Here is a 27,968-nt window from a genome sequence, read left to right on the forward strand (position 1 = left end):
TAAATATCAAGTTTAAATTTAGTAGTTTATCTACTTTTAGTCTTAGAATGATGAAATGCCACAGTAGCATCCAGCTCCTTGCTTTTCTAAGTCCAGGGTGTGAGTATGTTCAGATTTATCTTTTGAACCACAGAAGAGTAACAGAAGTTCTGTTTAACACAGATTAATGTTTAATGAGTTGTTGCATAAAGCCAGGCTGGTAAAAGCTGAAAACGCAGCAGGTATCACTTGCTCTTTGCAGATCTGTTACCCGTATTTACATTCAGTTTTGTGGCATAAATGTTCTTATTTTTCTTCTATATTTTCTTTTTTTTCCACTGTCCTAACAACAAAAAGATGAGACAAGCCCACCAAAAGACAAAGGGACATGGAGGGGCATTCCAAGCATTATGAGGAAAACATTTGAAAAGAAGCCTTCTGCTGTTGGAACATTTGGTGTTAGACTTGATGACTGCCCTCCAGCTCATACCAACAAAGTATGGAAGTAGAATTTTTCTTTCATTGGGAATGTAAAATACCTTTTAAATCACTTACTTATCTATAGAACTCTTCTTTTTTTGCAGTATATTCCACTGATTGTTGATATATGCTGCAAACTGGTTGAAGAAAGAGGTCTTGAGTACACAGGTATTTACAGAGTGCCTGGAAATAATGCTGCCATCTCAAGTATGCAAGAAGAGCTCAACAAAGGAATGACTGACATTGATGTTCATGATGATGTAAGTCTTTAATCACACTATTTTCATATTAAAATCCCCAAAACCTTTGGTTGTGTTGTGATCATAGAAGTATAAAGCATGTCTGACCTTTTCTTTTAAACACGTAGAAATGGCGTGACCTGAACGTGATCAGCAGTTTGCTGAAATCCTTCTTCCGAAAGCTCCCAGAGCCCCTCTTCACCAACGGTGGGTTGTTTTCTCTACAGTTTTGTCTTGAGGAATTGCAGTTGAAGTGTTGTCTTACAACATTCAGATGATTTGAGAGAAAATTTAGGGAAATCATCCCCACTCTGCATTAAATGTTGTCTTTACTAAAGAGTAGGAAGTCATGGTGATCATCGTAGGAATGAGAGGTGTAAATATAATTTCTGTGATGTGAAGGGATTATGAATATGCAACTAAAAGAGTAAAACTTTCATTTCTACTATTGCAGTATTCAGTGAAAGCTGTTTTTTTCTTGCCCTACTGTCATACAAAACATACAATATAATGGGCTAATTTATTACTTCCAGAGGTAATTCTTTTACGTATGTTACTAGTATTCAGGGGAGAAGTGGGGCTGGCAGATGGGGGTTTGTATGCATACACATATAGATCTAAAAGCTCATCTATAATTTCTGCTTTTTTAACAGACAAATATGCAGATTTTATAGATGCCAATAGAAAAGAAGATCCTGTTGAGCGTCTGAAAACACTGAAGAGACTGGTAAACTAAAATCAGTTGTGTTGTAGGTGTACTACCAAATTAGCATTAAATGTTCAGTGTTCTCAATAGTGATTGTTTGTTTCAGATTCATGATTTACCTGAACACCATTATGAGACTCTCAAGTTTCTTTCTGCACACCTGAAGACAGTAGCAGAGAACTCAGAAAAAAACAAGGTATTAGGAAGAAACATATAACATATTTTGGTTTGTCTCATTAGTATTATTATGTATTATAATATATATAATAATATATAATATAATACACAAGTATTATTTTTGTGCAAGATCATTTCTAATTAAGGTGATAATTTATTGTTGTAGATGAAATTAGGGAGTGTTGTTATGTGGAGAAAATTTTTGTAATAGGCTAAGTACTCCTACAGAATATGCACGTTAAGTGTGAATTAAGTTTATTCAGACTGGTAGTCAGTCTTTTTAACTCCTTGCGTCCTAAATTTATCCCAAGTCTAGATTTTCTGTGATCCAATCTAGATCCCAGTAAGACTGTGTCTGGGCAGGGCACAGGTGAATAAACCTGCTGACAGACATTGTCACATCAGCTTTTTTGAAGCCTGGCTTCTGGATGCTTGGGAGATTTTTAAGACTAGGACTTGCTGTAGTTAGTTGAGTAATTAACCTATAGATGCTGTTTCACTGGTTGTAAGAAGGAAATTCATAATATAAATGGTGGTAGTTCATCACTACGGGATCTTTTTCCACCACTAAGTGTAACTTTTTGTCATTTCCATAGGTGGTTTAAGTGCTCCTGTGCATGCTGTAGTCCATCAGTAAATGCTAATAATAGTGTCCCCTTTTTCAGGTCTCAGGGAGGGGTAGCTGAGTGCAAAGCTGTTTATAATATGGGTGTGCTTTTGGATGTTTACCTCAGGGCAGATAATGTGGTAGCTTGGCTACCAATGTGCACGGTACAGGAAAAAATTTGATATAATTGATGGTATATAGAAAAGCCTGTGGCCAAATAATTTAAATCATCTTAAATAATTTAAAAGATCAGTTGAATATGGTAGGTCCTGCAAATAATACCTTCCAGTTAAATATGAAAGAAAAGTATTTGTGTGTTCATTAAAAAAAATTCAACAGATTATAAACTTTAGTGAAATTACAGACAGTATTATAGGGAAATTATAGTAAATGTCATTTTTAAGTGCAGTGCCTAAAGAAAGCTTCTCCATAATTTTATGGTTTTGGTGGGCTGTATAAATATTGTTAAATACTGTTAATATTGTTGAATATATAAGGCTAGATCAAAGAGGTGTTAGAATTGTGTGACTTGTCAAAAGACACAGTTCAAGAGAGAGCTGTGTCATGTTTGCAACTTAATTCTGGTAAGCACAAAGTCTTTGCTTCCTGTATATTACTGGTCTATTCTATACCAGAACAGTAAACTCTTAACTTAAAAGAAGTAAGTAAAAATAGAAGGTAAGTTCTGCTGTTGTTTCTTGAAATTATTTGTCACAGATATAACATTAGTCATCTACTTAATTAACTTCTCAAGTAGTGACCTGATCACACAATGCTGAGCCTGTCTCACAAATAGATGTCTTGGGTCCGTGATGTTTGTTCTGCCACCTCCTCTGAAGTTGGTGCAAATTGAATGGGGTCTTTGTCAGCAGATATAATACAGTATTTGACTACCAGCTTAATTTTGTGTGTGTGTCATATAAATGTTTTCAGAAGAAAAACTGGGAACTATCAATGCCTTTTTACAAAACAAAAAATTCTGAAAACATCAGTGTTTCCAAGCAGCAGTGTTTCTTTAAGGAAAGAAGAAAAGATCCCCCTGAAAGTGTAAAGAATATGTCTGGGTTCTTGAGTTTTCTGTGCTTGTGGAGCCATTTGCTTGCAGTAGGTTAAGGAAGGCTGGAATTCTGAATTGCAGAAGCGTTGGGTATATTTATTGCAGCTGCATATAGGAGAGTTTTGTTGTAGTGTAATATCCTATCTGAGTCACGTATTTTTAAAAAACCCTTTCATGTCTTTATTTTAAATGGTTCTCATATATTTTAATAGTGTTGTATTAATATACTTAGCCTATATTACTGCATTTTCTCATTATAAATGTATGATGTGGAAATATTTTATTTCTTAGATGGAACCAAGAAACCTGGCAATAGTATTTGGTCCAACACTTGTGAGGACATCTGATGATAACATGACACACATGGTTACCCACATGCCAGACCAATATAAAATTGTAGAAACACTCATCCAAAAAGTAAGTGGATGCATTTCATTATTGAAAAAATAAGATCGTGCACAGATCTGACAGCTTTTCTCTCATTGGGCCAGTTTGGGTCTGGTATTTATCCATCAAACTCTCACTTTCAGTAAAATCTATGTTTGATTGTGCCACATTTGGGTTTTGAATTTCCTGTGGGGTTTTCACCTTCTTTATTTTAACTTTTAGCATGACTGGTTTTTCACAGAAGATGATGCTGAAGAACCTCTTGTAAGTATTACGGCATAAATACTTGTATTCTAACTGCCTTAGTTTAGAATCTGCTTCTGCTGCCTCTAGAACGCCTGTATTACATTTTTTACTATGTCACTGTATGGTTTGCTCTTCAGAAGCACCTTTATAGTTTTCCAATCCTTATAGTAATGAATTCTATTCTTTTTTTAAAAAGCAAGCCATGCATTTGTTTTAAAAGCATAAAGGAAAATAGGACACGCTTTCCTCGTGTTCTTCAGGTGAATAATGCAGTTTTCTAAATGCTGTTGAATCGTAATGAACTATTTGTGAAACGATGATGAAGAGATCTTTGTTTATTAACTGTAGACAGCAGTTCAGGAGGAAAACACTGTAGAATCTCAGCCAGTGCCAAACATAGATCATTTACTCACCAACATTGGAAGAACGGGAGTATCTCCTGGAGACGTATCAGGTAACTCTTGCCTGGACAGTGTTAATCCATAGGCTAGAATAATCTACTCTGTTAACTCAGTGTAACTCTCTCTTCCTATTTTCTTTTACTAATAAAATGTTTTCCTTTTTTCCAAAAGATCATTTAACATTTCGTAAAGACTTGAATTGTTGATAATCATGCATGATACAATTTGGAAGACTTTTTTTGTCTAACAGGAATTTAATCATGAAAAGATGAGGCTTGCACATAGTATTTTATTTATTCACAGTATCCATGCAATCATCATCCTGAGGTCAAGCAGATACGCTGCTATAAAGTGGTTTGTTGTGATGGCAGAAAGACTGATCTTCAGTGGTGTTCTAATATTGCTCCTTGCCAACGTTAGCAGTGCAAAAGTTTGAGTTATATTTTGTCAAGTGATGGACACTTTAGTATGTTGCAGTATGTTTATACTAAAGCTGGTTTCCTTCTGTTTATAAATGCCATCCTCTTTTGTGGCTAAGGATAAGCATTAAAGGCTCTTTTTTGGTGACTTTTTCCCTTCTCTCCTCACTCTATTGCACTAACCCAGCATGTTGTATCCCACGAATGTTATCCCTCGTCTGTAGCTTTTGTTTCAGTTTTCAAAGGGTTGTTCAGCACTTACTGAAACAGTCACTTTGTCCTGATGTTGTAACAGGCGAAGTGGGAGGAGTCTATCACACGGTGATGTCATTAGTGGATTCTGTGATGTCACTGATGGACAACTGGAACTGTAGGAAGAAGGAGGACTGTTGCCCACACTGTAGCTGCCTTGTCTGCAGAAACCCCCGTTTCTTGTAAATGGAAAAAAACCCAAGTTGATCTGTGCTGTAAATTTTCTTTTAAGAGTCTTTTAAACAGATCAATGCTACTTTTTAAAAGTTTTTCTGCTGTTTCTTGTTATCTCTGAAGCAGACCCTGAGGAGAAATAGCATGGTATGGTCTACCAGTCTTTCTAGTCATAAAGCATTAGCCATGTGTCAAAAAGGGGTGTGGCAGGGGGCTCAGCTCTTTCTTCCCAGGGAGAAAGTCCCAAGTTCATGTTTTTTAGTCATTGTGCTAGCCCCTTCCTACCCCCTTTATAATTGTATAATCTTGGGTTTTGCAAGACAGTGAAACTATGGTGTCCATTTTTCATTTCATAAAAGCGCTTCTTGTGGGAAAGTACAAAACTGGTAGCTGCTGACATCTAGACAATTTAAAAATAAAATTTTGCCTGTATGTAGTAAGAGGTGGAGAGAGATGTATAATTGGGGATTTACACAGAAAATACAACTTAATTCCTTTAAAACCTCACAAAAAGAGTATGACTACAAGAGCAATGATTTGTAGCTAGGAAGCCAACTGTACAAAGACCCCCAATTTTGCTTTGTGTATCCTGAATCTCAGGAGAGTACACAGTGCCATCCTGAAAAGGTCTCTCAGCTGCGGTTTTGCAGGGGCTGTATACCTTAAAGCATCGAATAAACATTAGTATTTCTGTTTTTTATTTTGAAGAACAGGGCTCCTTTGCCATTCCTATCATTGAGCTGGTTCTGCCTACAATTCACAGCATCCTTTCATGGCGGTGGCTTTCTGTGGTGCAGCTTGCATCTTTGTGAGCTCTGACTATTCACTCTGTTCTGGTTTTAATTTGCTTCACATCTTGTTCTGTGCTTGTCTTTTTCATAAGTCCAGCATTGTCTGTAGCAACAATTAAAAAGTTGTACAGAACTGAGCAGAGTTTTTTTGAATTTCTCCACAGATTCAGCTACTAGTGACTCAGCAAAATCTAAGGTAAATAAATTTTTAATATCATATAGTTACAAGCTTCTGAAATCTGTTAGATGCTTCCTTTATTAAATAACTGATAATGCAGGTGTACTATAGAGCTTATGTAGAATTTCTTGAATACTGTTTTCTCATAACCTGTTTTTGAAGTGTTACAATCAATGGAAAAGGACTTGTGTGCAGTTAGCTGCATCTACCAAAGCAGTCAGCTGCACACAGCAACAGCTTTGTTCCAAGCTCTCACAATTGTCAGCACTTACCTTACCCCCTTTTTGCATCTTATTTAGTAGTGGTAAATGTATATTAAAAAAATGTACTAAATGTATATAGCATGCTCCCTGTTCTTGGCATAGTACTAACTCACAGAGAGAATTTATGTTTTTCTGTTTCACTGAGAAAAGTATACTTAGAATTCAGCCTGTTCTTCAGGAGGTAACAGCTCCTCCTCTAGGAGCAAGGCAAAGGCTGTGGTTAAAGGTTGCCCTGCAGAATCTCCCTCAGAAGTGTTGCTGTGCTGGGGAGGAACTCCTCACAAAGGGGGGGAACAAGGCTGGAACGTGGCTGTTGGTTCAGTCCCCAGTTGGGTGACAAAGCCCTCATGTGACACACGTGGTTTGTCCCTCATGTGGACAGGCCTTTGTCTCCCGGGCTGTGGTTCAAACACTGGGTGTCTATAGCATAGGCTGACAGACAGCACCCAGCTGCCCTCAGTGAGGCCGTGGCACAGCTCTGTGCTGGCCTGCATTCCAGCTGTGGCACTGATGCCCCCTTGGAGCTGGGAACAGCACTCAGAGCATCCTTCTGGCATCATGTGGAGATGCCAACACAGCTGCTCTGTGAGGATGTTTGGTGGCTCAGCTGTTTCCTCAAAACAGCCCAATTTCCAGAATACCTCATCACACTGCCTGTAGCAGTGAGGCTCTAAGTAGGAAAGGTGATAATGATAGAGTATTGAAAATAGTCTTTAATTCATAAAATGGAATAATGTGTCTTGTACTTTTAATGTTTCTGTGCCATTTTAAAAGTAAGTTCCTCTAAAATGAGGAAGTTTGTTTTTTAATTTCTACACTTAAACTAGTTATGAGTAACATTCATTTTATTGGCAGTAATTAATTGGTACCACCATTTACAAACTCATTCTGAAAGATGAACTGAAAAATGGAGCAATTAGCCTTTTTGAATAGGTAGGACCTTGAAAGGAGGAGGGATTGTGAGGCATCTGTGAAGCATTTGCAAGCCAGTCTTGAGAAGGTTTTCTTACTGTAATGGTGTCTGCTTTATTAATCAGTCAAAAACTAAATAGTATACACAAACCAGTCTTGGCTAAGTGGAAGGGACTCAGATAAAAAGTGGAATGCTCAGGAAGGAAATTGACTTATTGGGCAATGTCATTTCAACTACAGAAGGAGCATGTAAATGTTTCCTGAATGAAGATGCACTTCCTACTGTGAAGCTTAGGATGTGTTTTTAAATTGTTTCAGGCTTTTTAACTTTAATTATGCCCTCTCCCTTTTTTTGACAGGGTTCTTGGGGTTCTGGAAAAGATCAGTATAGCAAGGAACTGCTTGTGTCCTCCATTTTTGCAGCAGCTAGTCGCAAGCGGAAAAAAACTAAAGAGAAACCACAACCAAGTAGCTCAGAGGATGAGTTGGATAATGTGTTTTTCAAGAAGGAGCTTGCAGAACAATCTCGTGGTGACACAGCGAAAGAGAACACAGCTAAAGGGGAATATGAAAGAGAGAGAGAGATAGGGAGAAAACAAAGGATGTTTGTCCTGAAGGAAAAAGAGAACAGCAGTAAAAAAGATGTGAATGTTGTAAAGGATGAAAAGAAGTCATTAAAGAAAGAAAATATCCTGACAGAGGAACCTTCACTGCCTTACAATGAAAAATGTACAAAATCATCAAATATCAACTGTCTGCAAACCATGCAGAAGAATAGCCCAAAAATGCCTATGTCACAATCTTCTTCCCAGGTCGAGGAGACAGTGTCTGACTCTGGCACTATGCTAAGCACTTCCTCCCAGGCTTCCCAGCACAGATACTCATGCAAAAAAGTAGCCAGCCCTGAAATTAAACACAATGAGTTCTTAGCAGCTGATGTCAGCTCCATCACCTCAGATTACTCAACTACTTCATCTACGATGTATCTGACTGGTTTAGATGCCAGTATGCTGAGCCCTGAGGTGCAGTCAGTGACAGAGAGCAAGGGAGAAGATGCAGATGATGAAAGAAGCGAATTGATCAGCGAAGGGCGTCCCATGGAGACGGACAGTGAAAGCGACTTCCCTGTCTTCGCCACCAGCGCTGCTGCCGAAAGGCTGTCCAAAGGGAAAGGCCCAGAAGCAGTGAAGACCAGCAGGAGGAACTCTGAGGAAAGTGAAGTAAGTTGTACTGAGGGAAGTTCCACGCCAAAGTTAGAGAGCCGCAGACTGTTCAGCTCACACAAACTCATTGAGTGCGATACGCTCTCCAGGAGAAAGTCTGCGCGGCACAAAACGGACAGTGAGGGGTCAGGGGACGCCAAGAGTGAGAAGGACTTGCCCACTGTGACCAAAATGTTTGACATCATGAAAAAAGGAAGATCTACAAGCAGTTTAGCTACATCAGCCAAAAGTGAGGCTGACAAGCAAGAACCTACGTGGAGACTTAAGATTACAGACAGGTTAAAGCTGCGGCTCAAATCATCTGCTGATGATATGTTTGGAGTTGGGAATCAAAAAGCTAACTCTGCAGAAACTGCAAAGAGAAAGAATATCAGGCGAAGGCACACACTTGGAGGGCAGAGGGATTTTGCTGAAATAAGTGTCCTGAATGCTTGGAAAGCTCAAGAACCAAGTCAAAGCAGAGAGAAAGAATCTGAGCTTTCAGCTGTGACTCGGTTGAAGCCAAAATGTCCAGCCCAGGACCTCTCGATCTCGGACTGGCTTGCACGAGAACGTTTACGCACTAGCACAACTGACCTTAATACGGGTGAAACTGGAAAGCCCAGACTTGAGAACACTAACTTAGCAGAGGTATCAAAGGTAGAGCTGCCCTCATCTGCAGAGATGCAGGCAGATGAAGGCAGCTCTTCCAGCAGCTTGACTTTAATTAATAGAACACCACCTTCGGGACCATTTCAGCCACCAGACCAGGTAAATGGTGAAAATTATCAGAGCATGAACAAAAACAACTTCAGCCCAGCAGTTGATGCCCATCCTCATAAACTGTCTGGGACCCAAGTGGTTAGATCTCGATTTTACCAGTATCTTTGAAATGGGGAGATATGTCCACTGCAGCAATTCATTAACTTACCCTTACACTTCCCAGTAACTCTGCGTGTGTGTGTTTGCGTGTGTGTGTGTACATATATAAATATTTTTTTCCTGTACTGTTGTTGTTCTGCAGCCTTCATTTGGGCTGGTTTCATCGATGTGCTCTGTGGAACGTCTTCACAGTGCATTACCACAGCCAGAAGAACACTAAAGTTAAAGTATATATATATATTTTAAGAAAAAGTATATTTGATGGCTGCATACAAATGTTGAACAAAGCATCTGATGCAACATGCTGTGTAGTGTATACATGGTTTTCTGACTGAGAGTTGGCCTGGCATTAGTATGCAGGAAAATTGTTCTTTTGGTTTAGTCACTAACAAGTGCCTCATTATAAATTCATTTGGTTTGTTAGGGTGCCATATTGCTAAATTAGAGAAACTTATTACAAACAAATAAATGCATTTTACTGTTAATGAGTTTCATTACATTTTACAAATGTTAACACAGGTGGCTACAGAGCTTCCATTCCTTAGGCATTCCAGTAAATATTGGAGTTTTATATTTCCAATTTTAATACAGATTTTGAGTTTTATGTGACTTGAATTTCTAATCTTTCTGTAAAATAAGTAACTTAACTGTACATATTACATGTGTATCTTTTCTTCAGATACCAGATTTGATATAAATGTTGTAACATAGGCGTGTAGATAGTGGATACTGGATGGAACTGGTTTCTTTTATTGAGAATATAATTCTGCATGAAGACCTAATGAATCCAAACCTGTATCATGCCTGTGTGCATACCCACTTAAACACTGGAAATAAAATTGTTTTGGTGACTCTTTCTGTGATTTGAATTCTTTCTGATGAATGGTTCTGAAATGTCTCGTTTAAGTTCCAGTCAGCAACTGCACTTAGGATCACCAAACCTGCAGTTCCTCCTGGATGAAGGACACCTCTCATTAATCTTTTGTTTGTGGGGCCACACTGTGCAGGTCAGCAGGTGAGAGACATGAAGTTGGTTAAATATTTTCATTTTTATACATAATTTGATTCTAAGGTATGTAGCAAGTGGGTTTATGTTTAATGTGCAGGTTTTGTGAAGTCAGAATGAACATCAGTATCTGCCAGGCAGAACAATACTGTAGTTTGAGTCTTGGACTTTTCATAATTTTAACTAAAAAAATGTTTTTCTGCCCTAAAAACTCATCTGGGTATGAACTCTATCAGTTATATTTTTTCATTGTATGTTCTTCCACACCAACTTGAAAACAAAGCAGCTGTTCATCACTTTGGGTGTCCCTGTATCCTAAGCTGTTTCTTCTTGGCAGGGGATTAAACCTCTGTCAATGTGTCCAGTTACTGCAGGGAGAAGGAACTGTGGTACTGGGATGTGCTTGCTGATGTGCTTTTAGGCAAACCTCATTTCTTTCCCGAGTGACTGTTACAGTCCTGAGCTTTGATCTGCCGTGGTTTTGATCCTTCTGAGAAATCACAGAAATTGGCTGTGAAGAAAAGTCCCAGATACAACAGCTGACCTCTGTGAAAGTTCTCACCACATAACTGGGTGCATCTAGTGCCAGGTCCCCATGCAAAACAAAATGCCTTTTATCCCGGAGCAGATGGGAGGTGGTGCCTTGGCAGTGTTGGGGTGTGCTGTGTCAGGAGGAACAGCTGTGTTCTGGGAAGGGCAGGGGAACCGAGGATGGTTTTGGTTTCAGTTGTAGCAGTAAAGGCTACCTGAACATCTTACTGGGCTTTCAGAACACAGTGCTGCGACACCTCCAGTGCTGTTCGTCAGGGAGTACCCACTGTGTTTTACTGGAGCTGTATTTTGTCCCATCACTATCTCAGAATCTCATGAGTGTGTGCTGAGCATCCACAGAAGTCACAGAGGTCTCTCAGTGAAGGAGTGAACTTAGGGAGGTGCACAGGGGAGCCTGGGGGTCTGCACCTCCCTCTGCTTTGACAGCCATTTTGATGGGTTAATTCCCATTTTGTTGTGTTTATAGATAACTGATAATTCTACTCCTGAACCCAGACACATGGCTGTCAACTTTTGTCTTTGAGAACAAAGTTGTTCTGTAATTGTATTAAATGAACACAAGATCATCTGAAAAATTAGGAACTGAGAAAACAAACACAAAAATCATGACTTGTATTGGCTGACGGTGCTGCAGGTACAAATTTATTTAAACTCATCAGCCTCCTCTCTGCTGCCGCACTGGTAGCATGGAACATGTAGGGGAAACCCATGACCTGGCGGGAGAGATGCAGGGAGCATCTACCAGGGAGAGGAGGTTACTGAGCTGCCCCTGAAGAAAATACTGTTCTTTGTGCTTCTTGAAGACTGCCAAGATTTGGGTCACCCTTAATTTCAGCCAGTGTGGCAGCTGAGAAAAAAGACATTTTCAGGAGTCGTTGCTATGCCCTGCTCTTAACAGCAGCTACCTCAGACCTTTCTCTGTAGTGCTTTTTTTTACTGTGTTGGGGATTTGTTTTTCCCCTCCCTGTGGAAGAGAAGGGTGACAGTCTGATTGATTGACTCAAGAAGGGAGGTGCATGCCCACAATAGACTGTCCTGAGGTGGGTGTCAGTGTTTCTCTGGAAGCTGGATTCGGTGGGATGGGAGTAGGTGAGGAGGGCAGGCATCACTGAGCCCCCCAGCTCAGCCACGTGTGGCCAGGGCAGAGTGCTCTGCGCTGGAGCTGTGGCTGGGTTTGGAATATTTCCACAGATGAAAGCTCCACAACTTCCCTGGGCAAGCTGTGCCAGTGTTTGGTCATGGAGCAAACAGGGATGTTTTTTTATGTTTAAACAGAATTTCTAAACATTGCTGTTTGTGTCCCTTTTTTTTTGTTTCTGTATTTCATTAGAAGGATTCAGACAAGCTTGGGAAGTACTTCTGATCTGAGGACTGTTTGCAGTTGTGAAGCTGCAAGTTGTTAGGGACAGGATAAGCTGAGATTAGATGGAGAAATAATAAAATGTGTTGGTAGCAATGGTAGTGTTTGGATTTCTTAAATGCTCCCTAACAGCAATTCCTGCTTCAGTGGTGATCAGTGGTTTAGTCTGAGCTGCCTTTCTGAGTGTGGTAGCTGGAAGGTGCTGTGTGGCTGCTTTTTAAGATTTTTAAAGGGCTTGTTAGGATCCCCATTAGCATCACTCACTGTTGATGTGGAATTAAGACATGGCCACAGTCCAGACAGTTTCATACCTTTTTTAGTTCTGCTGCAGAGCTGGAGGAAAATTCTTTGCTGAGCTGCACATTAAGGGCCTTGGGTTCCTGTGCAGCCTCTGAGAGCCTCTCCACTTTGGTCAGGCAGGACAAAAGAGTTTGAAATGTGGCCTCATTTACTACAAAAACTCAGGTTTTGTTCCCAAAGTCAGGTCATAACACCATTCACGTTTAGATAGTAATTAACCAATTAATTGGGCCAGCCTTTGGAGAGAGGTGTGGTTGTTGCCTGGAGAGGGAATGGTTTAAAGCTGGGCTGCAATGCACTCTGAAGTGGTGCAGGTACCTGTGGCTCCCAGTCAGGAGACTTTAAAAAAAACCATCTGCTATTGAATCCATGAGTGTGCAAGCCTGCAGGAAGGGCTGCCTTTCAGTGGGGATCAGATGGATTTTGGCCCTGCACACTTCATGTGTCCTGCACATCGCTCCCTTTGCCTGCTGTATGCACCCCCTCTGGCTCTGCCTTCCCACCTGTGTCCTGCCCAGAGCAGGGGCTCTGTGCTGTGTCACCTTGTGTGGTTTCGCTGCAGTCCCTCCCTGCAGGAGGAACTGGCTGACACAGAGATGATGCTCACTCTGCTATGAAGCCCTTGGCTGGCTCTGACTGAGCTCCTGTAGTGAGCAGCTGCTTCACTGCTGGGTTTCAGAGCAGTTTGCAGTGGTACCTGTCCCATGGCCTGACCCAAACTTCAGTGGCAGCCACCTCCACAAAACTGCTTTTCATAACCAGTCTGCAGTGGGAAAGCTGTGTTCTTCACTAGTGTCCAGTTCTGATTTCTTCTGTGTCCAAGGAATTTATTTACAAACTTGATGGTTTTGCTGAGCAGCAGACTCTGTACAGCTCTTCCCTGCCTGTGTTTGATAACTCCATTGCTGGACAAGCAGGATGGAGAAGGAATAAGCATTGCCTGACTTGTGACACTGGCAGTGCTGCCTGGGCAGTGGGTTATGAGCTGGCTGAGCCTGTTGTTGTTTCTGGGGGTGCTGCACCCCAGCACTGAGCAGGTGCACCAAAATTGCAGGTGACAATGTGGCTGAGGCTCAAGTGGGTGTAGAGTTCACTGCCTGATGGCAACTTCACATCACCAGCACAAGCAGTGAGCACAGCACAGCCTCACTGCCCGTGCACACCAGTGACTGTGCAGGGTCATTGGTTAATTACACAATCATTGTCCATATCTGAATTCAGCCAGATAGAGAGAATGTGCTGCTGTAGCCCCTCGCCTGCAGAGGCTCTGAGAAGCAGCTGTGGGAGCAGTGCCAGAGCCACAGGGACCCTGCCTGCCAGAGCCATGGCTCATGGGGACACCTCCTGTGTCACTACAGACAAGCAGTTGTTGGTAAGTCACTGTTGTTCAGAAGTGTCCAGTCCTTCATTCACCTGAGGTTACACTTTGGCTGTGTGAGGGGGGAGCAGGGTAGCCAGAGCTGTGCTCTGTGTGTGCTGGGGCACTGGGAGCTGGTAACAAGCTGCAGCACTGGGACAGGCAGGCTCCCTTTGGAGTCAGGGAATGCCATCCTCCATCTGTGAGCAGGCCCTGGAGCCACCAGCCCCACTTCTCTGCCCTGGCTGGAAGGGAACCGGCTCCGCTGCAGAGGGGCCGTGTGGGTGCTCTGGCCCTGCCTCAGGTTTGCTTTGCTGAGCTGGGCTCAGCTCTGTGCTGGGCAGCGCCTTTGGTGCCAGAGCAGGGGATGGCAGCACCTGCCCCTGCTGGAGGCAGACTGTGCTCTGTCCTGAGGAAGGCTCCGGGGTTATTCTCACCCTCCGAGGGCACTGCCTTGGAATGATGCTCTGGGAAACTTCTCCTTTCACAAGGGGAAATAAAACCAGGAATACCTCAAGCTGGAAGGGCTGATACCTCATTCAATCACTCAAAGATTTTTTTTTTTCTTGCTGGTTTTCTAACTTGGAGTTTCAGCAATATGCTTTTATTGACAGCAATTTGAAAGACCCCATTTTGAAATGAATAACCGTGTATGGCTTTAATCTAGGGAAAATCAAGTCAGGTTTTCTCCTGATGGCTTAACACCCTCAGGCAAACAGCTGAACAGCCAATTGAGCCCATCCGAAAAGTTACTAGTAACAAAATACAAATATATAAGCATGCAGCCCTTTATTTTTGTAAAGATCTTTCTTATCATAGTTCTGTATATTACATTTTGGTGTTATACAAATAAATTTATTTACAAAACCATTAGCTATGCAAGTTTCTTGCTCTTCTCCTATTTAACTGATATCCATCTTTTTCAACCCTATCCCATATATATTTTTAAGCATGCATAAAAATTAACTTTGGTGTGGTAAAACTACTCTATGTGCCCAGCCACATACAGTATTTATTTATTTATTTATTTATAGATATTTATAGATATGTACAAAAGTTTGCTAGTATACAGAACAGTACTGAAGTGTACATTTTAAAATCCACAATGCAATACATTAATGGGCTACCAGGTCTCAGTAAAATAAAAATGAAGGAAAAAGGGTGGATTGAGCTAAGAAAAAAAGTAATCAGCAACTATCTATATGTGTAAAACAATTTATTTTTTTCCTTGTCTGTCAAATTCTTAAATATAATCTGAATGGCAGTGCAATAAGTTGAGTTGCCTCATACACACATTAGACCAGTCTTGTTCTGTTTCTTGTGCAGAGGTTTACTGTCCAGCATACTACTTTCAAATGTACATTACAATAGTATCAAAATGTTTTGGCAAAAAGATCTCGAAAGGAACCATGACATTTGTTGACAAAAATAGAAATCTGTAACAAAGCTAAATAACACCAAAATAAAAGAAAAATATTTTAGTTTCAGTTTTACAGTTGAATATAATCACACTTTAGTATATCTCTGTTCACTTCTAGACCTCATAATGAAAAATAGCTTTATACAAAACAACTTAGTAAATTTTTAACCATACAATTCCCCATGCTCAGTACACCACTGTGCACACGCAGTCAAGTTCACTCACACACCTTCACACTTTTTTTAAGAGGTGCTGCTTCCTATAGAAAGAAAATGCTCTTTTATCATTACAACAGCAACTGTTTTCCAAAAAGCTTCACTCTAGTCTAGTGTAGTAATTCAGTATTTAGCACGTGATTAGTATTAAGCCTCCAGCAATACAACAAAATGGTTACATTCCCTGGTTAAAATATTGGCTGCGGATTCTGTGAACAAAAAGCCTCGGTGACCTGGCAGCTGTGCTGTGCTTAGCCTCTAGGATGGCTCCTTGACCGTGGATGGGGCGGACTTGCTGGCATTCCCGTTCTGTGCCTTGTAGCTGTTGAAACTAGGGGTGTGGATTGTCCTGATGCTCTTCATACCTTGGCTCAGGGAAGGGGGGGAGACAGAGGAGGGCGGGGAGGTAGAGGAGGAAGGAGGGGGTGGTCGGCCGTTCTGGGTCTGCAGCGAGAACGAGAGGTGGTGACCTTTCCCTGGGTAAGTGGGGCTCTGAAACTTGGAGGAGCCGTTAGAGACAGAGGGGATGAGGGAGGCAGAGTAAGGGATGCGACCTGTCTGAGGAGCGAGAAGGGAGGAGGAAGGAATGGAGGTTTTAGTAGGGGGATTAAGAGGGTTAGAGCTGTCACCGCTAGAAGCAGGTGCTGAGCTGCTTTTCCCAGAAGTGGGAGAAAAGGCTGGGATCTTAGAAGCAGGTAGGGTAGGAGAAGTAGCCTTATAGTCCCCACCAGCTTTCTTAGCACTTCCATTAGCCTGCAAATAAAGACGTCAGGAGACAGTTTGTCAGAAAGCCAGTAACACGATAAACCAACAGGACCTGGGAAAACAGCCCTGCAGAGAATCAGAACTAACAGTTCGAGGCCTGAGCTAAGTCCTGCAGCCATGGACTGGACCTGGTAGAAAACCCAAAGTGCCCAAGGGAGAGTGCATAGAGGAAGAGGCAGGAGAGCTTTGTGAGAAGGCGCGACCTACGTGTTACAGAGCAGGCACTACGTCGGCCATGCCGCGCGGGTTAATGCGCCCACCGCCACCTACACCAGCGGGTTAGTGTCCAGGGCTTCCTGCAAAGACATTCCCAGTTCTCCTACAGAACCACCACATGAACCAAATGGAAAGTAAACAGGTAGTTGACATCTTAAAATTACAGCTGAACACTACAGTTTTAAAAAAAATAAAAACAATAAATTAAGGAAAAAATAAAAAGCCAAACCCAATAAACAGACAACCCAAAACCCAACCAACCAAAAAAAAAAAAAAGCAGCAGGTGTTTTATTGCAGACATGCATGCACAAGCATGGTGAAAAGATCAGTACTGTCATGCCCCCAGGATCCAGGATGTCCAGTTTGACCTCAGGCATCCGATATTTGGTATAATCACAGTCAGTTACTGGAGTTTTTAAACAAACAAACAACATGAAATGTCCATCCAAACACCGGGTTTAGGGTAAAACTACCTGTCTGTATTGGCGTGGATCCTGCAGCTTGTGCTGTTTGCCTGATTTCTCCATGCTTGCTTGTCTAGTTTTTGAAGCCATGGGGACTGGCATCCGGCTGGTCTGGGAGGCAGCGCTGGAGCCCTGTGGAAACGAGTGGAGGGGCAGGGAGGGGAGACAAGAAGGTGTGGTCAGTGCCAGGGTGCCTGAATGGAGGCCTGCACACCATGCGCTGAAAAAGCCACAGTACTACATGCAGGGAAAGTTCAGGAGCTTCACACCGCGGGTGTTAATTTCCAGAATCACATGGAGAAAACTGCTCAGCTACTGATCAGCCTGGATTTCATGTCAGTGACACTTGTCATTTCACACAGCGGATTATTCGACCCAGCTCCCCTGCATTTGCCCATCACCAATCAGCAGCAAAGATTTTAAAAAACCCCCAAAACCAATGGTCTATTAGCTGTTAGACACCTCGTGGGGAGCCCAAACAAGCCACCTGAAAGGAAGCAAACAAATCACAAGACCGTCTTGTTTAATGGTGATTATTGCAGATTTTAGAAAGCAGCTGGAGGTTTGATTTCTCGGACTAAGGTACCTTACGTGAAGTGGCTGGGAGTGATGCAGGGGGCTCTGCACCAGCAAGGCTCTCATCCAGCACTACATGCTCTCGGGATGGGGTCTCTGGTACTATCTGGGCAGAGAAGGGGACAGTGCTTCCCTCAGAGGTGTATGTGTTTTCAGGGACAGGTTTTGGACTCATTTCACTGATGGTGTTTTCCAGCTGCTTTATAGTCTGCTCAAGGCTGTCTAGCGTTCTGTATGTACTCTGTCGAATTTCATCAGTCCTGGACAGGGACACTGCAGCTCCAGAGGGGCCCTCTTGCTTCCCAGAAGGACTTTTATCACTCTCCTCAGACTGAGACCTAGAAATTTCAAATCTCTTTGCTTCCTTGTGCTGCTTCAGTGTCCCATCTTCCTCCTCTTCTTCGTAGACCACAACCTGCAATGTCTTTTTCCCAGTCTTGGTTCCTGTCCGTATTGCCTGCGTCAGAGCGGCCAGCTGCTTTTTAGGGAATTTAAATTTAAATTTTTTCTTAGAATCCTGCCTGTTTCCCAACTGATCAGCAGAGTCTGAGTCTGCATCTGTGTTTAGCCCATAGATCTGACGGTATTTGTTAAAATTTGTCTTTGTGCTTTCCTCCTCTGCCGGAGGTCTGGTTTCTGCAGAGTCAGACCGAAGGTTAAATAGGTATGGCCCCTGGGGACCATGAGCTGCAGAATGCTCTGTGGTTGCTTTTCTGTCATTAGCTACTGGTGACTCTTCCTTCTGCTTCTCAGAGACTTCATGTGCTTCATTTTCTTCCTCCTCCTCTTCTTCTTCTATCTTTTCATCTGTCATCATTTTTTCCAATTCCTCATCACATTCCTCAAAAATTGTAGAAAGCCGTTTGTAGGCTGACCTAATATCCATGGGTTCATCGAAAATGATGATGACAGGCTTTTTGTCCAGACACACCACTGGCTCTTCACTGTCTGTGTTCTCAGGGATGCCCTTCTCCGATGCCACATCCTTCCTGGCATCGATGTTGACAGTTTGCACATCTCCTCCTTTCCGGCTCACTATGTCGTGAACCTCCCCGCTGGAGAGCACCTGGACAGCTGTTTTAGTAATCATGAAGGCAATGTTTTCTGTGGGTGGGGTGTCTTCACTTGGAGAGCTGGCTGCAGAGTCTGTCTCTTCAGTGCTGCTCACGCTGTTTGCTCTGGACACTCTGGGTCTCAGCACGACCTGACTGTAGCTGCCTGCAGAAACTTCTTGCTCCTGCAAGGAAGGCTGAGGCCCCGCAGCCTCCTGCATGTGCCTCAGGAGAGGGGCAACGCTGCTGATGGGCGTGGGCTTGCCTGTGCTCTGCAAGGCTTCACCCTGGGGAGCATCTCTTGACAGTCTGTAGTTTGGCTTCTGTTTTCCAGTCTCAGCGGCTGGAAAATGTGATCCTAAGATATCTTGAGCCCCTCTTCGTTTGTCCTCCTCTGGTAAACTGACACCAGACAGGTTTGTGCTCATATTCTGAAGGTGTTTGTTAGAATAGTCTGTACTGTCTACAAACAAACCCTTGCTAAGTGTAGGACTGTCATTCATTGAAAAGCCACTTTTACTGTCAGCTGTACTGGATGAATCAGAACCCAATTCTTCTTCAGTTCTCCCTTCCCTCTTCTCTTTAGGATGATCACTATCTGTGGGAGATCCTGTTGTAGCCCCATACACCTAAGGGGGAAAGTTGGATTACTCAGTTATTCAGGGCTTTTATCTTTACAGGACTTTTATTTTCCCCAGATTAATCTCGGGGGAAGCGCAGACCTCGTGAACTCACCACTCCATTTACTGCTGCAGAGACATGTCTCAAGCTGTCATCTGATTCCTGTCTTTCTTCAGGGCAAAATTCCAAATTCTGGCAGAACAGTGCATGATGTTACTGCTTTGTGCTATGCATTAGGTCAGGATGGGATGTTACCTTGTTTTAACAAGGCCTCCAGAATATGCACATTAATTACCTTATTTCCAACACAGTGCTCCATGACCTGTTCACCTTCCTGCTAACCCCCCCCAGCCTCACCATGGTTTTGTAAGATTGAAGCTGAAAGTCTCACAGTATCTGATCACATTCTGCTGGGACACATCAAAAGGAGGCTGATATGAAAGGGCTGACAGCCAGTCTGGCTTGCCTTGAAAGGAAGTTTTATACCAGTAAAAGCTGATTTTCAAGTTACATTTTGCTCCTCCTAATGTTGGTCACACCTGAGCAGTGCTGCTCCATCACAATTAGAATCATTACATTCATTAGTCTGAGCACTTCTAAATCCTTGCTGCATTAGAAGTGTTCCATCAGAATTACCAGTGACACCCTGTGGTGCCTGTGGAAGTGCAGAATGAAACACTGAGCTACACTCAGGTACAGCAGAAACGCCAAACACCAAACAGAGAGGTCATCCACTGCTCAAAATGAGTATGTTTATTCCCAGCAATGAAACTTCAGGGGGACTTTTTTCTTTATTTGCAACTGAGGACCCCTGGAAATGCTGTTTCCTAACACCAGGCTTTTCTCTGAGGTCTAGTTTAAGTGCTAGCGACAACTTAGGACAAACACAAATCATCAGGATGAAGAACTGACCTGAGGAGACACCAGGACAGTGACTAAGAGAGAAATCTACAGTCAAAAGACAGCTCACCAAGAAGGAAAGCCATTTGGCCTCAAGTGCCTGAAGGCAGTGAACCAAAAACAACAATGCTGACATTGCTTGCTTGAGACTAGGAGCTGACTCCTAACCCAGCAGAAGGACAGATTATACTCATGTGAGCATCAAGACATGCAGAACAGTCAGGAGCACTGCTCTCCCAACTGAGATGGATGAGTGACAGTGCAGAAATGCCCAGGCTGGCCGTGCATGCACGCCCCATGCATACAGAGCCTCACCAGGTCTGGTTTCTACACCTTGTGTGACATTTTCTTATGAACTGTTGGAGGATTTTACAGAAATACTTTACTCACAATCAAAACACAGAAGCAAAAAAGTCACTCATACACCACAGTCACACTTCCACAAAGGTTTGTTCAGCAGTACAAGGATGAACAGCTGCTTCCTCATGTTTCCAGATGAGGAAGAGCTCTCACACAAACCAGCACAGCAGCAAGGCCTCGGTGGGAGGCTGACAGTCTGCACATTGTGCTGAGAGGCACTTTGGGAACCAAACTCCAGGGCTTGTGATCCCCTCAGGCCCTGACCTGCTCAGTGCTCAGCATCTCCCCGTCCCAAACACGTCAGACCCCCCAGAATTAGGCCAAGCTACTTAAAGGCACTTGCTGCCTCTGGATATGGTGACTGTGTATCTTTTTTTAGCATGTTCCACTTCTAGTTCCAAGCACCAGTGAAACACCTCACAGTGTCCTTGTACAAGGTGTCTTATTTTAGGAACTTCCGCTTTTCTACTAAAAAATAAAACCACAACAAAACTCATTTCCTCAATGATTTTATCGTGACCATAATGTTCCATATTTAAAGCCAATAAACACTCTGTCATGTCAGATTACAAAACCAGATCTCATTAACCTTAATTTCCTGGACTCTGTGTTATTCAAATAAATATCAGTTTATGGCAAATACTTGGCAGCACCTTTCAAAGAAATGTTTGTGCTACAGGATATGCAGTGTCCTGAGTGATGACCCAGGATTTCATGTAACAATATGATCTTCTCATCCTGACAACAGCAGTAATGAGGATGAATTCACACTTTTTTTTCCTCTATAACACTGTCATAGACACAGAACAGTTAGTCCTTTTTCCTTCATACCAAGGGACCTGTACCCTCACCCAGGCAGCTGTGTGCAGCTTTAGACCAGAACTGCTGTTTGGGCAGCTCCAAAACAAGTCCTTGAGTGCAATGCCCTGACCTGGCAGCATTTGCACACACACACAAAATGCACGAGAAGGTTGAAATGCTGTGCTGAAGAGCTCTGCTCCTCCCCCACCATACCCACCTTCATTGCAAAGTGGCATTTGGCTGACAAGTTGTCCTGCCTGCACAACCCCCTAACCCAGCAGTGATGCAACTCATTATTATTATACATAAAAAAGGTCTGCAAGGGCAGAAGTACTTTTGTCCTTTTCTTGTCCTGCACATTGGCTGCATGCTAAGTCAAATCAATTCAGTTGGCAACTCCAGTCCATGCACAGCTGTGAAATTTAACCTTGACCTGCCCAGAGCCCCAGACACACAGCACCTCTTCTGTCCCATGGCTGAATTTTGGGCATTGCCCTTCAGCATAAGGGCAAGTTCCTCCTATCCACTTTGACTCTGTCATCCAATAAACTGAATGGGATTTCTGAATATCTAACAACTACTTATGGAACCAACAAATGAAACAAAATAAAGCACACATTCTCAAATTGACTCTAGAGACTGAGAGGAATCATTAACTCCCCTCAAGCTTAGGAGAGATGCTTCACCATCCATCACCAGAACAGCTGGGGAAGGATGTTCTAAGTAGTATGAGCATCTCTGACAGAAACTGACAGATCCTCTTTTGATGTCACAGAATGATAAAGCTTCATGCAACCATTGTACTCTTGCTGATGAGACACAAAATACAGTTTAATACAGAGCTCTGTATGAGCATTTCTGAGCCATACAGAGATAGAAGGAAGGAAACTGCTGGGCAGTGGTGGGTGGGGGTTAAAAAGAACAGGACACAGGATGTAAGATTAGTTTTGAAGGAAAGAAGGTTATGCCAAGACCGGGTGGCATGTCTACAATTGCCACTTGTTACCTTCTTTTCCTTGTGATGCATTAAAGTCCCAGGCCTTATGTCTTTAACATGTGTATCATTTCTGGACTGCTCAGCATGACTGTTTGAGTTTACATCCATAAAAGAGCACTTCTGGAAAGCCTAGGAAATAAATACTACAGGTTATCAGGAGACCAAGAACTTTAACAGAGAAATATCTGGAGATGACCAACTACAAAGAGAGCACTTGTTTTTAACAGTCACAGCTCAACAATGTTTTCTGTAAGCTCATGAGATAATAATAGAGATTTCAGACTATCAGATACAGAGAACCAGGGCATCCCTTCCAGCCTCTCAAGACTCTAACACCATGCTGACCTCAGTGCTCCCTGTAAGGAGGACAAGCTTGATTTCTGAATTTGCAGACAATGGAGACCCACAGAGGTGCGACAGACTATCCTAACTCAAGTAGGAAGCCCATGACAAACTTGGGGCTCGTGGCAGCACCTATTTCCTCATGGCTGATAATGCAAGACTTACATAATTCCACTTCTCCCACACAAACTGTAATTAAAACTTTAAACATGGAAATGTGCCTTTGTCACAGTCTTTGATAATGAGCCATAAATTGACTGTCCCAGCTTGTGGGTTTGTGGGCACTGGCCTCTCATCCCACATCCTCCAGGTCATGGCCCAGACTTTCCAGCCATTTATTCTGCTCTCCTCCTTTCACTTCCTTTGAGTTTCTCTATCCAGCTGGCTCCCAGATCTGGAAGAGTAAAACTATCACTGCCACCATCACTATGCAGTGCAGGCAGGGCACAGCAAAGAGCAGGGAGTGCTCACAGGAGTCAGGCACACCGTGACATGCAGTAAGATTCCATTGTTGTACCATACAGTAGGGAAATTTGATTCCTGGCAACTCATAAAACTAATAGCCCTGATCCCAACCTAGAATCAGGCCTGTTCTTTAAATATTGTATTCTTCATATGTATTGCATGTTTATGCAAAATTAGAAAAGGATAACAGAAAAAATCCAGTGCAAAAAATCAGGATGTAGACTTCCTTCTGGATTTTTCATTACATCCTGTTTGTATGTGTCAATAGACCAGAGTACCTAAGATGACATGAAACTACTAGAAAAAATAGTCTTGCTCCTCACAATAGAGGATATGGACTTTTCCCCAACTTACCCATTTGTGAGATCAGTGATGTGGGTTTGAGTAAAGCATCCTTAAAGTCCTTCAGAATTTAAGTGTCAAAAAAGCTATTTCCCTTTGGCCAAAGGTGCTAACCTTTGCTCTGAAATATCTGTAATAGTCTCCAAATAGCTTGTGCTACAGTCACTGATTATTATGATGCTTTTTCTGGCTACATTAAAAATCTTCACACTGCACTCAAGTTTCTTCTGAACCTTCATATTCTTAACAGGCTTTTCAGATGGGAGGCACATGGATACTTAGTCATGGATGCAGCAGCACAGTGTGGATCTCACTGATCTTGCACACAGACATAAAAACACGCCATGTTTTCACATCTACTCCTGAAGCAGACACAATTTTGTGGCAACATCACTGACCTGGGAGCTCCTGTCAACTTGTTACTGCAGCTCCTGTTTCTTTCCAAGGCATGCAGTTGTGGCCTGTCCAATATGTTGTTGCTCTTCATGCGACTTTTTATTCAGCAAAGCATTATGACCATTAAATGATTGCTATCATGTCTCTGCTGTCATACTTCACTGATCTGAACTAGGATGATTTTACACAGTAAGGATTTTAAATGTATTTCCAGGCTTTTGATGAAAATACAGAGAGATACTGGGCCTGTTGCTGCTCTCTATGAGACCTGTCTATAAACACCTGCATCAAGGTCAGTGATTTCAAAAGCAGACAGGTCCCAATTATGCTGCAATAGGGTTTTTTTTTGTATACTCTGAGGTGCCAGATTTTTATAAGAATCTTGTATAATGTTTGATCAAATGCCTTACCAAAATGTTTACAGGTATACAACTCAGTTGAAGCAGTCAAACCTGTTACTTGATCAAAGAGTGTTGTTGCCTTTGTTCCATTACATTGTGCTCACTGGCATAGCTGTTTATATCTGTCCTTTAGTTCTTCAATGATTGAATTCCATATCTCATTTTCCATCTTTCTGCCTATGACTGACATCAAACTAATGAGCCTGTAGCTCTCAGACCAGGCAATCTGCCCCTTCTAAAACACAGTATTCTGTTAAGCATCTAAAATATACCTGGTATTTGGTATTGGTTTGAAATGAGTATTGCTAGCTCCCAAAGCTAGCATTTAAACACCCATTCCCTGCTGAATGCCATTCCCATGCCTATTTCTCCTCCTCAGCTTCCCTCAGCCCCCTTTCCATACCTTAACCTCCACTTCACTGTCCCCACTTGCAAGGCAAAGGTGGCTCCTGGAGACAGAGATGCTGTGACAACCCCTGTGTCCCCAGCCCCGCTGCCTCACTGGTCACCAGCACACGGGGGGACAAGGGTGAACTGCTGCTCTCACTCCTGCAAACAGCACTGGTGGGAGGGAGCTGAGGGAAGGAGCAGGGTGCATCCCTCAGACCTAACAGCTACAGCCCAGTGCCCACATCTCCTGTGCTCTGAATGCCCCTGGGCAGCACCAACCCTCCTGCTGGCAGGTGGACAGCAGGGATCATCTCACGTTGTGACAGTGCTCTAAACTACCAGAAGTTACAGCCAGCTAGGCTGGTCCACGTCTTCCTTCCTCAGGTGGGCATGGCAGAGGGCAGAGGGTGCCCCTGGGAGGCTGAAGCTGATGGTAGCAGGCATAGTTGGCATTTACTGCAGCATTTTCATCACTGAAGTGAACTGTCCTACACAATGCCAAGTGAAGGACCAGCAGGAGAGCACCCTTCCATGCCACTGGCAGAGTGATGTACCAGTCACACCCCAGGGAATGGGCAATGTCTCAGTGTTCAAACACTGGGAAACTGGAGCATAGCACAGCCCACCAGGAGCAGACCCAGTTATTCTCTGTTCCCACCAAGGACAGCACACATGACTGCTCTTAGCACCTGACCAGTCTGGTACTAGTGAACAATACTAGGCCTGGGACAAACAGAGAAATGCACACCAATGTTTTACTTGTCCCATTTGCATGTGCAGGCTTCTCCAGTGGCAGCTACTGCATTCTTGACCACTGTCTCAGCTCCAGACCTCTTGGACAAAATTAGGTAGTACTTCCAAAAAGTGACCACTCAGTGCACAAAGTGGTACCAGGTGAGGCTAACAGACCTACTTTCCTTCATGTTCTGAGCTGGAAATTGCACTGAGGCCTTAGAAGTGATATTGAGCACAGGTGTCCTCATGTGCAACCCAAAAGGAATGCATACCTGTAATTCTGCCATTATTTTATCCCCTTCCTCTTCCTCTTCATCTTTTGCAGCTGCTGCTACAGCATGCCCTGTGCTCCGAGACAGTGCCTGGTCCTCTTTAGGGGCTTTGGATTGTGCTGTTTGCCCAGCATCCTCACTGCACTCCTACAAGGGGATGAGAGAGCACAGACAGATAACACAGCTGAGCTCTCCTGATGCAAAGTAAACACCAAAATTCAGCACTACTGCAACTCCTCTCTTGCAAGGCCCCTCTTCCTGCTACTTCATCAGTTCAAAAGCAACCAATACTGCTGATGTGATTATATTTTCACAGATTAAAAAGCTTCCTAAATTGGACTTCCCACCACTTCCTTCCCCAGAACAGATGGGGAAAACAAGCCCAAAGAAACTAATTTGCAACATTTCTGTAAAAACACTCTCAAATCTGACCCGATCTTCCCCATCTGTTTAAGGCATGCTTTGTTTTTTTATTTTTAATCTTCTTACCACTCTAAATGAAAGCAGCCTGTGACTTGCCTGCTGCATTGCTAGGAGATAAGAGCAGCAAGACTCCTGTAAACAGAACTGATCAAATCTTACTTGCTCATTTGGCCTAACAGAAGTGCATCCTGGTGAGCAGTTTCAGTAGCTCTCCAGGACACAGCTCTGCCACAACTTATTTTGTGGTTTATAGGCCCAAGCCTGTGTCTTGTCTCTTTCCCCACCCCTCCTCAGGAGTCTGGCTGCCTAGAGTGTGAATCAGCAAACCTTGAGGGCAGCAGCCTCTTTCCTGGCTGTGTAGATGACATCTCCTGATCTGGTTGTGGTCAGTCCTGACCCTGGCAGGTAACTGCGCCGTGGAGGTGGAGGAGGTGGAGACTTGCTCAGCTTCTCATTATCCTGCTCTCCATCAGCAGCTTCTTCTGCAGGTAAACAGAGCAGCACAAAGTAAGCATAGGGCAAGGAGAGGAAAACAGTATTTGCATACCTGCCTCCACTGGAAAGGAAAAAAATGTCTGAAAAAAGGTTCTGTTGCTGAATATACGAACAGAATCACATTTGGTAATCAATGTAACTTGGAATGAAAGTAAACAGTGCTGTCCTTGCACAGAGAAACCAGATCACTTCCCCCAGAATTTTTCAGCAAAACTCATCTCCTCCAGGCCACTGTATGTGGGTGTAGCCATTGTTGTACAATTGGGATAGCAGAGCACAGTGTGCAGGAGCAGGTAAGGCAAAGGCTCTGGGTGCCTCTTACAGACAGGGCACCCCAGCCTCCTTTGAGAGCAAGGAGATCCACGGAGACAATGAGACCTGGAGGCTTCTCATTGCTCTCAGCAATTCTGAAGCAACCAGCACACCTTTCTGCTCTGCCTGGGAGGTGCTGCAGGCAAGGCGCAAGGAGCTGAAGAGTTCTGTCCATCTCATAGTTGGACACAACCTAGCTAAATTCACACAAGGACTGAACTCTGGAGATGCCACCCTTGCATTTCACTGAGTCCTCTCATCTCTGAGCAGGGCAGGGGATCACCAGAGGCAACTGCACTTGCTCCTCTTCTTAGGGAGCATTTGTTTTCACTTAACTTGCCATAACTCCAGGAATGCAGAGTTTTGCTTTTGAATTACCATATAAGAGACCTACACATGTTTTTCTAAGCCAAGAAGATTCAAATACCAAATGCAAAGGCCAAGCAGAGCCAGTCCTTGCTTTCTGAGGAGAGTCTTCCTAGAGAAGAGTAGTTGCAAACTGGCATTGCCCCTGAGGATGCTGCCCCACCAGCTGTCCCTGGACAGCATTATTTCCAGAAGCAGCATGACCCAGCTCACGACCTGTCCCTGTGTGTTTCTGCTAACAGACTAAGCATCATAAATATGGCAACAGCCTCTGTTTTCACACTGCTGTTTACAGTGTTTGTTTCCAAGAGCAAAAGAATGACCTTTCTGTAGCTACTCAGCGTTATATAAACAGTGGAATAAATATAATCCAGAAAGACAAAACATCCTACTTTTGGGATTACCCAGCTGTTTAGGGCTAAGTGTTCCCTCTGGGTAAATTATTGCATAACTGCCCACTCCTGGGCCTCTGTCAGGCTCCTCCAACATTCCAGCTAGCCCTGGGAACTGGATGGAGCCCTTGTCTGACCCAGTCTCATCTTTGTTTCCTTCTTAGTTCAAACATTCTTTGAAGCTGCTTAAAGAAATGCTTAAGCTTAAAGAAATGCTCAGTTGTATTATCTCCCTCCCTGGTTATCTGGCACTCGCCAGATTGCAAGAGGAGTGAATTTCCAGATGCACTTTACATTAGACCACTTTTTTGGTCAACACACAC

General features: G+C 43.1%; 2 protein-coding genes across 19 annotated transcripts in view; one reads left to right on the plus strand and one right to left on the minus strand.

The window, feature by feature from the left end:
• Window positions 1-10,210, plus strand: part of ARHGAP21 (Rho GTPase activating protein 21) — a 111,976-nt gene extending 101,766 nt beyond the window's left edge. For all 5 annotated transcript variants that reach the window (XM_064704103.1, XM_064704101.1, XM_064704105.1 and 2 more), the window contains 10 exons: window positions 337-476; window positions 564-719; window positions 827-905; window positions 1,352-1,425; window positions 1,511-1,600; window positions 3,537-3,662; window positions 3,855-3,896; window positions 4,227-4,332; window positions 6,080-6,111; window positions 7,628-10,210. In XM_064704103.1, coding sequence (XP_064560173.1) covers window positions 337-476; window positions 564-719; window positions 827-905; window positions 1,352-1,425; window positions 1,511-1,600; window positions 3,537-3,662; window positions 3,855-3,896; window positions 4,227-4,332; window positions 6,080-6,111; window positions 7,628-9,361 — 2,579 coding nt within the window. In that variant the 3' untranslated portion in view covers window positions 9,362-10,210. The remainder of the gene's footprint in view (window positions 1-336; window positions 477-563; window positions 720-826; window positions 906-1,351; window positions 1,426-1,510; window positions 1,601-3,536; window positions 3,663-3,854; window positions 3,897-4,226; window positions 4,333-6,079; window positions 6,112-7,627) is intronic.
• A 4,489-nt stretch (window positions 10,211-14,699) lies between these two features.
• Window positions 14,700-27,968, minus strand: part of KIAA1217 (KIAA1217 ortholog) — a 356,974-nt gene continuing 343,705 nt past the window's right edge. For 9 of the 14 annotated variants that reach the window (XM_064704110.1, XM_064704108.1, XM_064704111.1 and 6 more), the window contains 7 exons: window positions 26,408-26,562; window positions 25,658-25,804; window positions 22,324-22,443; window positions 19,371-19,448; window positions 17,594-19,264; window positions 17,017-17,139; window positions 14,700-16,315 (listed from right to left, as the gene is read on the minus strand). In XM_064704110.1, coding sequence (XP_064560180.1) covers window positions 15,821-16,315; window positions 17,017-17,139; window positions 17,594-19,264; window positions 19,371-19,448; window positions 22,324-22,443; window positions 25,658-25,804; window positions 26,408-26,562 — 2,789 coding nt within the window. In that variant the 3' untranslated portion in view covers window positions 14,700-15,820. Of the gene's footprint in view, window positions 17,140-17,593; window positions 19,265-19,370; window positions 19,449-22,323; window positions 22,444-25,657; window positions 25,805-26,407; window positions 26,563-27,968 lie in introns of all 14 variants that reach the window. The other 5 variants (XM_064704118.1, XM_064704120.1, XM_064704112.1 and 2 more) reach the window with 4 other exon arrangements.

Source organism: Zonotrichia leucophrys, chromosome 2, assembly GCF_028769735.1.
Source record: "Zonotrichia leucophrys gambelii isolate GWCS_2022_RI chromosome 2, RI_Zleu_2.0, whole genome shotgun sequence".
Lineage (NCBI taxonomy): Eukaryota > Metazoa > Chordata > Aves > Passeriformes > Passerellidae > Zonotrichia > Zonotrichia leucophrys.